This window comes from Fundulus heteroclitus, chromosome 16 (genome assembly GCF_011125445.2).
Source record: "Fundulus heteroclitus isolate FHET01 chromosome 16, MU-UCD_Fhet_4.1, whole genome shotgun sequence".
Lineage (NCBI taxonomy): Eukaryota > Metazoa > Chordata > Actinopteri > Cyprinodontiformes > Fundulidae > Fundulus > Fundulus heteroclitus.
In genome coordinates this window covers 11,667,968-11,680,968 of record NC_046376.1, presented here as the reverse complement: position 1 = coordinate 11,680,968, position 13,001 = coordinate 11,667,968, and the positions used below count along the sequence as shown (strand labels likewise).

Here is a 13,001-nt window from a genome sequence, read left to right as displayed (position 1 = left end):
GTGCCTATCTCCAGTGGTAATTGGGCGAGAGGCGGGATGCACCCTGGACATCCCAGGGAAACGGGACAAACAACCACACACTCACACTCACACCTCAGGGCAATATAGAGACCAACTAACCTAACAGTCATGTTTCTGAACTGTGGGAGGAAGCCGGAGTACCTGTAGAAAACCCACCTATGCACAGGGAGAACATGCAAACCCCATGGAGAACAGACCCCAGGCCAGGATTTCAACCCAGGACCTTCTTGTCCATGTCTGCCAACTGTACAACTGTTCGCCACCCCCAATTTCCACCAGGATTTAAGAAATGAATAAATGTGTTAGGAAATCAAGTGTCATTTTACTGATGTTTCTACAGAGTTAAAAAAAAAAGTCACACTCAGGGCATGCAGAAAATACATTTGATGTGATAAACTAATTTAGAGTGACAGAACAATTTCCAAAAAATTGAACAGAAAAAGGTTTTAGATAATCAAATGAGGAAGTGATGGGCTCAAAATGATCGATTTCAGATAAATTTTTTTATTCTGTACTACATGCACATCGGATAATTCAGCTTATTTTCTGTAACAGCTGCAACATCTTGGCATCTGATCCCTGAACAGAATAACTTAAAGCTCCTGGTGATTTGTTGTTTCTACAGCCATGGCAGTAAGGAGAGGAGGTAGACTTTTTAACAAAAGGTCAAACTGGTTTATATGTGTTTTTTTTTTTCCCTTAATAAATTCAATTATAATTAAAAAACAGCTTTTTGTGTTTACTCAAGCTATATTCATCTGATAGTGAAATAATAGAGGAAACCTCCAGTGAGGCAGAAACCTAAAGCACCTTTTATCACGTTTTTAAAAAGTTTCTCATCCAAAACCACAACAATTTTCTATCATAACGTTTAATTGGTTTAAAGTTCCTTTAATGAAATGCCTAAAAAAATGTAAATATCTCCTTGATGGTGCAACATTCTCTTTTTAACATTTCTGTAGGAGGAACCTCATGAGTCAGTTTTTTACTTTTCTTTTCAAACTGATTTTGATGCTTCCAGCAAATAAAAAAAATAGTAATCGTTCTTCTTAAAAGAGAACACTTCTTTTTTTTTTTTTTTTTTTTACTCATTCCAGCTGAAAATTACCTAATTTTATTGCTGATTTAGCTTTCAGTGGCCATTTTACCCATGTTTTGAAGTCTCAACAGATCACTCAGATCACAGTGGGATTTTTGGGGAAATGCCAACCTACGTAACCTCATAGAGTTTGTGCTAAAAAAAGCTTTTCACTTAATATCTCAAAGAAAACTTAGTAAGGATCAACAGACGACTATTTTTTTCTTGATTAAGACAAGAATTTAGGCCCTTTGCTTCTTTTTACAATAATTTTCTTTCAAATGTATCCACACACACCTGCCTTAGATTTGTCTAATTTGTACTCATAACTAAATTTTCCGGAAAAGCATCTGTGTTTGGATGTTAATCTGATTGGATCCGTCCCTCCTCTTCTTACGCTGATTGATTCATTGTGACTTGGCCGCGGTCACCCCCTGAATTACATTGCATTTTTGCATTTTTGAAAATGCTTTAAACACACATGATGAATGCCAGGTGTTTGGGTTGTTTTTTTGTTTTTTTTTGCGTCTCTGTGTGCTTGTCGGTAGGATCTGCAGCAGCTGGGTGTGGCCCCCGAGGCTCACAATCAGAAGCAGAAAGTTGTCCACAAGGCGCTCGGTGTCTCGTGCAGCACAGTTCACCAGGAGCCGACAGGCTCTGATTGTTTCAGACAAATTAACAGCGCTAACAGATATGAATAGAAGGGGGAGAATGGACTAAAAAAAAAAAGGGAGCATCATAAGGATATCTTCTGTTGTCAAAGTCAAGGCTGGTCAGTATTTTGGCTGACTGTGGCCGGAGAGAAACACCCGCTGTCTTTCTCCGCCATCTGACGCTCTTTCTCTGCCTCTCCATCTGTCTGCTCTTTATATCTGATTCTTCTCTTTAGCCATCCTTAGGTTATTGACTCCCTCCCTGTCTCTCTCTCTCTCTTTCTCTCTTTCTCTCTTTCTATCTGGCTTTATTCTCTCCTTCTCCCTGTTCACAGTCTATCTTTTTTTCTCCCCCTCTTTCTCTCCTGTTGCTATGGTGACATCCTTTAGTCAGCGTATGCGTCTCTCTCAGGGAGGAGCCCTGATGTATGAAAAAAAAAATAGAAGAGATGCAGAGAAGGAGATAAAGGTGGATGTCATGTCTTTGGTGTAAAGTTTATAGGTTTATGACACTGATATTTCTGCGCTTTGTGTCGCAAAGACAAAATGCTGCCGGGGAGCGATGGATGAATAATTTTAACCCGAGTATAAATGCCACGCCCTGACCCCATTCATCACAACCCTTCCCCCTTGCCTTTCTTTGATTTGCAAGATAAATCTATAAACCTGCTCAAACAATGTTTGGAAATTAGCATTAGGCTGTTTCCTCCTACAGATCCATAAAGTAAAGTGCTGTTTCAGTCTAAATTATGATTTTATTTCTTAAGAGGTGGGAAAAAATCTATTCAAAGCAGCCTGGCCCTGTGTGGGGGGAAAAAAAGTTGTTGCGCTCCACCTTGTTCAATAATGAATTAACTTGATTAACTACTTTTCTTTGGTTCAATTTCGCCAGCCTTCACCAGCCAGGCCTGATGAATGCCAGACCCGAAGAGTCAAGACTAAATAGATGGATTAAATAGAACCTATCTGGCTAGATGAAGTAGAGTTTAAAAAGCAAGAGATCATGACTCGAGCTAAAGAAATTCAACAGACTCCTTGACTCTTATCAATCTGGAAAGGGTTACAAAGCTGTTTCTAAGCCTTTTTGAAATTTCATTCTGTACGCACTTTGTGCATGCAAAATGACAAATAAAGCTGTCTAAAGCCTTAAGAATCTGGTTAACCACAGATTCAAAACCTTTATCCACAAAAGGGGGAAAACATGGAGAACGTCAACCTTCCCAGGAGGTGGCCGGCCTACCAAAATTACTCTAAGAGCGCATCACTGACTCATCTCAGAGGTCATTGGGGAATCCAGAGCAAATCCACCTCTGAATGGCTTTGAATGGAAAATAAAATTAGGCTTTTGCAGTGGCCTAGTCAAAGTCTGGGCTTAAGGCTCAATTGAGACTCTTTCGTGTGACCTTAAACAAACCATTTGTGGTCAGAAACCTCTTGTGTCAGGTAAACCTCCTCCACAGCTATGCAAAAGACTCGGTTTGTTTTTGCAGATCATTGATGGCACACTTTGCAACCAAAGGATGCACAAGCAGTTATCTTTTGGGTGCAATTACTTTTTCACATAGGTTTTGACCAAAAAGCGTTTTTTCCCCCTCAATAAATTAAAACATCATTCTCAAATGGCCATTTTGTATTTACTAAGATTTACTTGGTCTGATAGTAACATTTATTTGATGAGAAAGCATCAAAGTGTGACAAAAAAAGCAAAGAAAATCTATAAGGGGGCTAAAATGTTTTCCCTGCACATCTGCATAGATCATCAGGACTAGCCCTGTTTCTAATCATCTGGCTATAGATGTTTTTCAGAGCTGAAAAACACCAATTTAAATCAATAAAGTTATGTTTAACTAAGTTATTTAGTAAGTTACTCATTGTCTCTTAATTTAAAATTGTAATACCTTAAAAAGGTCTGAAAGTCTTAAATGTAATTTACATAAACTTGCATAAACCAAGATTATAAATCCACGAGATGCTAAACTGAATGCACCTGTGATCCTTACCTGCTAGGAATGGACGACTGCTTTTCAAATCTAAAGCAGTGTTGGTACTGGTATTTTTCTTAGTTTTCATAATTAATGCCTTCTTTTATGTCAAATGTTCTCTCTATATAAGATATTAAGGCATTAGAGTCTTCATATGTCCACATGTTTTAGATGAAATGGGACTAGTTCTGTAACACAATGCCTCTGATGTGTGTGCTAAAAAAAAAAAAAATTGTCTTTTGCTTTTTAGTTCGCATGGTTTCTGTATGAATATGTCAAATCAGTTCACAGTTACAGCGATATATTTCCCAAAGGCTTTCACCAGCTGACGAGTCCCCGCAACTTGCAGGGCAGTACACCAAGTAATTTTTGGTTGCTGTCCTCGCTGCAGTTTGACATCAGGGGCCCATCCCCGCTACGCACTGTGGTAAAAGTTCCTCCAGCAGCAATAAGTGATATGCAGCAGTTGTTCATAGACGGGACAACTGTATGGACTCGGGCTGCGGTGAAACGGCCTCATATTCACTTTATAGTCTGTTATGTGGCGTGTCAGTCGTTTCTAGCCGTTGTAATATTTCTAAATCTGAGTTTTTCATTTACTATGTAGCCCACCGGAAACGTCTCACAGGATACAGAATAGTGCCTCACAAATGTGCCCCTTGAATTTACTCCTTTTATCCCCCTTGCTACTACAAGCTTTGTTGTATTTTTGGGGAGTTGTATGGAGTAGGCCGGCACATAGTAGAGCTTAATAGTAAAATAGAACAAAATTTCAATTAAAAAAAAATCTGAAAACTGTGGTGTACCCAACAACGTTTGTACCCAACAACCCTGAATAAATACTTTGTAGGACCACTATTCACTGTAGTTACCTCCTGCAAGTCTACCAGCTTTTCACATCAAGTGAATAAAATTGTTTGCTTTTCCTGTAAACATCAACTTTCTAGTCCCATCACATTTCTCCATTGGATTCCGATCTGGACTTTAACTACACCGCGCTAAATCCTGATTATTCTTTGATCTAAACCATTCCTTTAGCGCACTGCTTGTATATTTAGGGTTGTAGTCCTACAGGAAGGTGAGCCTTACCTGACTCCGCCAGATAGATTTGCTCCGCATATCCATCTGGAAACCTTCCGTGGAAGTAATTTTGGGAAGGGGCGAAAATACTGGTTAGCTGATTGGCCTATGTTGGTGATAGACGGGCCAAATGAACCAATCAGATTCGTCGTCACTCTGTTACGAGCGACGACGAAAACACAACCACAAGCCAAGCTACTCTTGCTGCTGCAGGTAAAGGCTCATTAGCTCAGCAAAGAAATACTCTGTAATTCCGATAAAACTTGCTCGATAGCCACGCTAACGCTAGTTTCATCGGCCGAAGCCGCCATGTTCTTTAGACTGAACTGTCGCGCTTCTCGTTGCGTCACACCTCAACCCGCCTCAAAGCCAACGCTGATTGGACGTTCGTTTGGTGAACGGCTCCAAATTTTCTTTAACAGAAAGTAGCCAGACTGATCTGCGAGTGAAACCTTGAAAGCTCGCGAGATCAGGATGGTCTCACGAGGCTAAGGTGAGCCTGCCTCTGGCCTGGTCTCTAGTATCTTGTAGCTTCCAACGGGGTTTCTTCTGAATTTAGCTGTGTGAACCCTCCAATTAAGTAGTTAGCTTCTCTGATCCCGCTGTCTCCACAGCATACTGCTTCTACCACTGGGTTTTACCATGGAGTTGGTGTATTCAGGCTAGTTTTCGGGGTTAGTTCTCCACCACAAATGCTGGACTGAATGTTTTTGCATGTAGTTAGATTTGTCTTAGCAGACTCGAGCAAACAACTGCGTCCCATACATGTCTTGCGGCAGATGGGATCACCTGCTATGACGTTCTTTCAACAGTGCCGTTCTTCTTGCCACTCTGCCACAGCAGCCAGATTTATACTGTACATGCATCGGCTGTTCAGCCGTTTGTCTTCCCCACACCTTGGGTTGGAGAAATTGAGAAGTTATATGGAAAATTTGCACTGAAAATCTATCGTCTGACACAATAAAAAGTCCAATGAGAAGTGTGAAATTAAAACATAAACACAGTTGTAGTAATGTAGGAACATTTTGCATAAAAGTCGTCCTTCATTCAGTCTTTTATGTCCAGGCAGTTTTACCAGAGAGTCGGAGAAGTGTTTGGGTCTTAGTGAGAGCAGTTTAGAGGTGGACCGAGTTGGTGGAAAGATACTCTGCCGCGCACGTTGACTTTCGGTCACACTAAAAGCAATTTTTACAGTTTCTGAACTTATCCCTACACTTTGTCTGAAGGGTACCGGTCGCCCCGACCCCCTCCCATCCCTTCGTTTCCATGTGTCGGGAGTCGTCAGAGCCACGTTTCAGCCAGGCTTTACGTTGCTAAGAGATGGCCTTGTTGCCTTGGCATTGGTTGTTAGGTGGTTTGCCTGCCTTGCACAAATGGGGTGGGGGGATTGGAGGAGAGAGGAAAGGGGGGGGGGGGGGGATGAAGACAAAAACAGACAGTGGACAGAGCTCAGTGGTCAAAAGAGGAGGAGGGTGGGGCCGATCTTGGCTGGGATCCTCCACTCATCATTATGATGGAGAGCCCCTCGGTCCATTTATCACCGCGTGGGGGTTTGGGAGAAGTTGTTTGAGGGGACCGTTTACTCCAAGGGATGAAATTTTGCAGGAATATTTTTGAGATGAGGCACCAACATATGTGTTGCTGTTCTCATCATGATGAATGGGAGTCTCATAAAGGATATGTACACATATTCAAGTCCTAAAATAGTGCTAAGACCATCTGTGCAACATTTCTGCTGCTGACAGTCTTATTTCCACTGGCTTAAGGCAGTTAAATTGTAAAGTGCATTTTTCTTTGGCTTGTTAAGTCTACGCTACACAAAGATGTGAATTATTTTACCTTTTTAACATGATTTGATTAAAACGTTGTTAATTTTTTTTTTTAACTAAGCAGATATTAAGATTTATGACACAATAAGGACTCTTTTCAGTATTTCCTTCATATTGTAGCTTTAGAACTTAGAGATTTTAGTCAACATCCCCAAGTTTTGTCGGCATTTAAGGTTTACCACTCAAAATTATAAGCAGAACTCCAACATAGGCGAACATACGTTGACCAAGACTCTTTAATTTGTCCTTCTTAAATTACTTTTTACTGCTACAACAAGAATGTATGGAAAACCTAATTACAGATAAGGACACGTGATAAAATATGATCTCAGCAACAGCAAGGAGATTTAAGACTATCTCATGGCGGGTTTATTTGTTGGTTCATTTGTTGTGGTCGTCTATGCTGGTTTAGGAAGGCTCAACTTGAACTTCCACGGTCTAATTGTCTATTATGTCTTGTTAAAAAAAAGAAAGAAAGAAAGAAAATCCCAAAAAGATAGAGCTTTAGTGGTTTTACAGAAGTCACTTTAAGGTTTGGATTTTTTTTCAACATCAGACCACACGCACGAAAGAGGAGTCGGCGTAAAACAGCGTTTTACTAATATTTTGAAACAAACACATAAGCATTGCAGAGGTAATATTTTAAATTGTTTTTGCATTTTATGTTAGTGATTGGCGTGGTTAGCTGTGCTAGCTCTAAACGAGGATCTTCATGTTTATTCCAAAACAAGAATGTAGATCAGTATATCAACTCAGGCCTGCCAATATTTCAAAATCCAACATCCTCCATAACAGACAGAGGCTCAAAGGTTTTAAACAGAGCAGCTTTGATTGACTCCATTCAGCCACCCTGTTTTCTACAGTAAGTCTTGCTCTCTCTCACTACCTGAATGAACTGCAGACACGTGCTGACATGTCACAGAAAATACTGTTTTCTTTTGAATAGATTCTTAAACCTTCTGAGTTTCCTCTGACTTCCTTCCGTAATACTGAAAACAGCTAACGTTCTTCGCTCAGTATCAGTGTTTACCCCAAAGACCGTTGTCAATGCAACTCTGTGGTTCTGGTGATTTATCTGACTGAAAAAAAAAATAGTTTCCAACCACCTGCGCTGCGTTCAGGGGCGGGCATATGTCAATATTTGCCAAAAAGAACCTGCCTTTAAACTTTAAACTACCCCTACCAATGACACCAAAGAAAATACCAACTATAAATTTTAACAGTTGGAGAAAACAGGTTTAAAGGTTTTAAATAACAGAAATAGAAAATGTTCTTTTCTGATTTTGAGAGATTTTGACCAGATGAAACTGTAGAGCAATGTGTCTAAATTCAGCTTTTTAAATGGAAAAATATGAGAGAGAGAAAACTGTAATGCTTTGAACACTATTAGATAAAAGGATTTGATATCAAGGAAGTTTTATCTGTATAGACGGTTTTGTTTTGTCAGATTGTTGCTTGTTGCATGGCACAGTTTAATTTCCCTTCACATATTAATGAAATCTTACATACTTCATATTTGAAAACAACCCTGAATTAGTTTTTTTTCTTGGCAGCTGTAATATCTGAGAAAATCAGGGATACCGGGGCTGCAAAGCAGAGGGTTTTGGGTTTGGATTTGATTAGTTTGAGGGTAATCTGTCTTTTTCTTGTCACCTTTCTTTAGAAACATGTTTGCCTTCTTTGCTTTAATTGTCCTTCCATCTATCTTTCTCTGATCGTCCAACTTTCTTCCTCCAGGTTGGCGATGCCATGCGAAAGATGCAGGAGAGGAACAACATCGGCAAAGTGATCCTCACCACTGAGCCCATGCCGGAGGAGGAGAAGAAGGAGGAGGCCAAGAAGGAGGACAAGAAGGATGACAAGAAGAAGGACGACAAGAAGAAAGACGACAAGAAGAAGGACGATGGAAAGAAGGAGGAGAAGAAGGATGAGAAGAAGAAAGAGGAGCCCAAGAAAGAGGAGAAGAAGGAAGAGCCCAAGAAGGAGGAGGAGAAGAAGGAAGAGCCCAAGAAGGAGGAGAAGTGAGAGGGAAAGATGGATAGTCAAGCAGACCAGCAGCAGGGAGTTTGTGTCCTGGGAGCAGGGGAGGTGGCAGGGATGAGCTTGGCGGTGGAGTTGCAGAGGGATGGGGGTGGAGTGGTAGCGAAGATGGGAAGGAGACGGGATGAATTTGAAACGATCACTCCAGTCTCAGTCTTTTACCTCCCCTTTGCCTCACCTACTGGGTGATTACTCAGGTCTGGCTGCTCCCACCTCCCCTTTTCCTCTTCTGTTCCATATATTTACCTCTTAAAAAACAAAAAAAAAGAGAAAAATCCGATCCTTCAACCCCGTATGTGCTCTAATCTTATTTCCCACCCCTCTCGCAGTATTAATCGATTTTTGCTATTGGGAATCAAAGCGTCCGGAGAGCCGTGGAGGATGGTGGGTTTGGTCCAAGCCTGGGGGCAAATTACCATCTCCCTGACAACCTTAATCTCCTTTCACTCTCCGGCCCCACCCTTGACCCCCATGCCCCCTCTGCATCTCGACTCCCACCGCGCTAAATTGTTCTGCTCTGACTTCCACCTGCCACCTCCGCTTCCCCCCCCCCCCCCCCCCCCCCTCACTGTGCTGAGTCCCCACCACCACCACACGCACCTCCCACAGCATCACCAGCCGGACCCACAGACAGGCACCAAAGGCAGGCAGATTAAACCGAGAACCACACCCACCCACTCGCACGTTTTTTTTCTGTGTTTTTTTTTTCTGTGTCCAGCTCAGTTATGTCACTAAGGATGAGTCAGAGATGCCTCTGATTGGCTGATGCACCTCACCTCCCCTGGAGATATTTCCATTGTAGTTTTCTGATAATCACGTTTAGCTATTTAGGAGAAAAAAAATGGCGTTAGAGCTACTGAGCAAAGGGAAAGCTTTCCTATCATCTTCCAAATCAAGTTTGTGTCGCCGCTTTGCCGGAATATTAATTTCCCCCCCTCCATAATGAGCCTTTCTGTGCTCTGCTGAATAGAGTTGCTGATATTATTTTCCAGCTTCCTTCTCCTTAGTTACAGATTTTTCTAGCTGACCAACTGTTGGCAAGAAGTGCAGGGTGCCAATTAAGAGAGAAATTGTTTCTGTGCAAACACACAGACCAGACATGCCGGCTCTAAATCCGATGAAAGAGCCACTGTCGCACCACCAAGACAGCGAGGCGCTTGAAGTGAGCAAAAGAAAAAAGGTTTACGTCTTAGTTTTTTTTTTTTTTTTTTTTTTTTGGTTTTGTTTTGCTTCGCTCCAGACTTTCTTTCCTCCCTGATCCTTCGAGAGGAATTTCACTGCATACTTCCTTTCGATCACGCTGACCCAGGAGAGGCGAATTCAGCCGGCCCTGTTGTCCATGCTTCGCCTCCTCCCTCTTCCTCCTCTTTCTGGTTCCCTCTTTATGGTCGGCATAGCAACAGGCGTCAGGCTCGTCAGAGATGGCTCTGTGGTCTCTCTCATTTTCTCTCTTCCAACTCCCTCTCTCTCTTTCTCTCTCTGTGTGTCTCCTTCTTTATGCTCTTCTAACTGTGTGTTTGCTAGCAGTCGGTGCCGTCAGCCGGTATTTCAACAGGTTGAAGATGTTTCCGCGATGTCAAACAAAAGAGAGCGGGTGAAGCAGCTTTCAAGCATTTCACATCGCTCGACCAATCTGGTTTCGACCCAGTCTAAAATCGGATGTTTTATATTGACAGTTTGGCTCATAGCCAGCTAGGGTTTTATAATTGTGGCTATTAATAGCTGATATTTAACGCCACGTCAGTAACTCTGACACTGATAGTAACTGAAATGCTCCTTTTAATGATTACGGGGCTGTGAAAAAGTATTTACTCCCTTACAGAGCTCTTCTAGTGTCAAAGAGTTTTTAATCACACTTAACTGTTCATCAAGCAAATCCGACAAAGATGATCTGACTGAACGGCAAAAAGGCAGTTTTCAATGGATGATTATATTTAGGAAGCGAAAAAAGCTTTCCAAATCAATCTGGCCTTTTGTGAAAAAACCAATTGCCTCCTAAATCTAATAACTCTAAGTCTAAAAACTAGTTATGCCACCCTTGGCAACAAGAGCTACCATCTAGCGTTTGTGATAACTGATACTGAGGTTTTTTTTTTACATCTTTGTGAAGAAGCGTTGGCCCACTCTTCTTTACCTAGCAAGACATCCATGGAGTCATTTTTCTCTTTCTTATTGTTGAATGCCAAACACTGACCTCAGCTGTGGAAAGTAAGGGTCTTGCTATACAGGATTCTTTGAGACCTGGATGCATTGTGACGTGCTAATGCAGTAACTTTGGTAGGTCCAGTTTTCCTCAGAAGGTTTCCGGCTGTTCAGTGTTTTCTCCGTTTACGAATTACGCCTGTCTGTAGCTATTTGGAGTCCTGAAGCCTTAGAAATGGCTAATTTACCCATTGATAATGATGACGTGAACTTTTTTAGACCAGGACCTGGTGTGCTGCATTTTAGCCAACTTCAGGTTGTCAGTCGGGTCCCGTATGAATGTGATTCTTTGACTCTGGCGGATTTAGTAGTAATTGGTGCTCAGTGCGCCTCGTAAAATTGAAAGGGGTCAGGTTGGTTTTGATAGCTTTTCCATTTTCTCTCTTTACAAATTCAATACTTATTTGAAAACTGCGTTTTGTGTTTAATGAGGCTATCTTTGCCTGGTTTTAGGCTGTGCTTGATGATCTGAAACACTGTAACAAAAACAGAACAGAAGAGATCTGCAGGCAAGCAAACACTTTCCCAAGGCACCGCGCCTACCAAAACGGTTGCAACAGGTTATACTTTTTTTTTTTTTTTTAAATCACTTTTGATAAAATGCAGCTTTTCTCTCTGCCTGTACTATCTAGCTGTGCTACACAGTGTGGATGTTAGCTAGTGATAGCTTGTGTAAAGTTACAGTTGAGTCGCCGGGGGCCATCGGTGTGTGTTAGTGGCACTTTGTGTTATCAGCTTTAAACGTGACACCTGCCTGCCTGCCTGCCTGCCTGTCTCTGAGTCTGGCTTCACTGTTCAGACTCAGATGGTGACTAGTGACTTTGTAAAAAACCAACATAAAAAATTGTTTCCAAAAAAAAAAAAGACAAAAAAAGAAAAAAAAAGGGGGGGAAAAAAGTTTTTGTGTTGGCATGAGTGGCCTCCCTCATGTGCTGTGTGTGGTGTGCCATTGTGTGTGAAGACGTGTGTGTGTCCTCAGGTCGTTTGTCAGGTTTTGAGAACCCCTCCCCCCCTCCCCAACCCCCCCACCCCCGCCACATTATTTCCGCCTCACACTACTCAGCTACAAGTACGATGTAGCTTCACACCGACCCTCCTTCCACCTCCGTCTCTCCCTCCTGTCTGATAAGAGGCCTGTGTTACGAGGACAGTTGGTATTAGTATTTTTGCACTCTGCTCGCTGATCTTAATGCACTTGCAAGCATGGCGGTGGCTCTCCAGTCCCACGCTGGCTTTGAGATTCATTTTTGTGTTTTTGTTTTTTTTTTAGCTTCAGATTTGCAGCCTGTTTCTGGTCCTTGCGGAGCAGGTGGCACAAACACATTCAATTGTGTAAAGGTCCCCCTCATTTGGGCCAACTTTTCAAATGCATTCATTCATCCTTGACTGTGGGAAGGAAAACGCGGAGCTGCGGGGAAATGGACTGGAGTGCCACTGCCATACCGGTGTGGGGAGTGATTGTGCTCTGTCAGCCTCTGGTTAGTGTTCTGTTCTAATCTGCTGGGCTCCCTTTGTGAACCTGTGGACGGTGCTTCTGTTCCGAGTGCCATGTGAGAAACAATTGCTTCAGTAAAAAAAAAAAGAAAGAAAAATGTTTTACTTACTATGTTATTATGATTTACCTTAATATTTTTGTTTTATTTTTTTTTGTTTTTTTGTTATCCAAGGGTTTAAAGTTCAAAGCTCATACAGTACTCTGTGGGGACCTGCTAACCTGCACTCCTTTTAAATGTGATAAAGTTTTTTTTTTTTGTTCTTTTTTTTTTTCTTCTGTTGGTCCAAACCATGTGTGCCAAATTGTATGTATATTCCTCTGTCAATGCTTTGAATATTAACAGTGCATAAAAATATATTTGAAAAAAGATTCTGCCTTTGGATGCATTTCCGTCAACCCAGAAGATGAAGAAAAAAAAAATGCAGATACGTATCAGTTTTGTATTTCAGGAAAGCGTGGGACTGTTTTCTTGTAGTTTTCAAACAGTTTGTGCGTTTTTGCTTTGTGCCTCTCTCCGTACACAGAGGTCACCTCAATCCAAGTTGGTTGAGTCATTTTCTCCCACAAACAAAATTATCCGTCCTGTGCGTTCACAACTGTAATGGCAACTATAAACACACG

The 13,001-nt window shown here is 41.7% G+C and overlaps 1 protein-coding gene across 1 annotated transcript in view; it reads left to right on the top strand.

Moving 5' to 3' along the window:
* Positions 1–12,749, top strand: part of vat1 (vesicle amine transport 1) — a 43,984-nt gene extending 31,235 nt beyond the window's left edge. Inside the window, exon 6 of the mRNA XM_012872004.3 lies at positions 8,381–12,749. Within this exon, the coding sequence (XP_012727458.2) occupies positions 8,381–8,668 (288 nt within the window). The 3' untranslated portion in view covers positions 8,669–12,749. The remainder of the gene's footprint in view (positions 1–8,380) is intronic.
* The last annotated feature ends 252 nt before the right edge of the window (positions 12,750–13,001 follow it).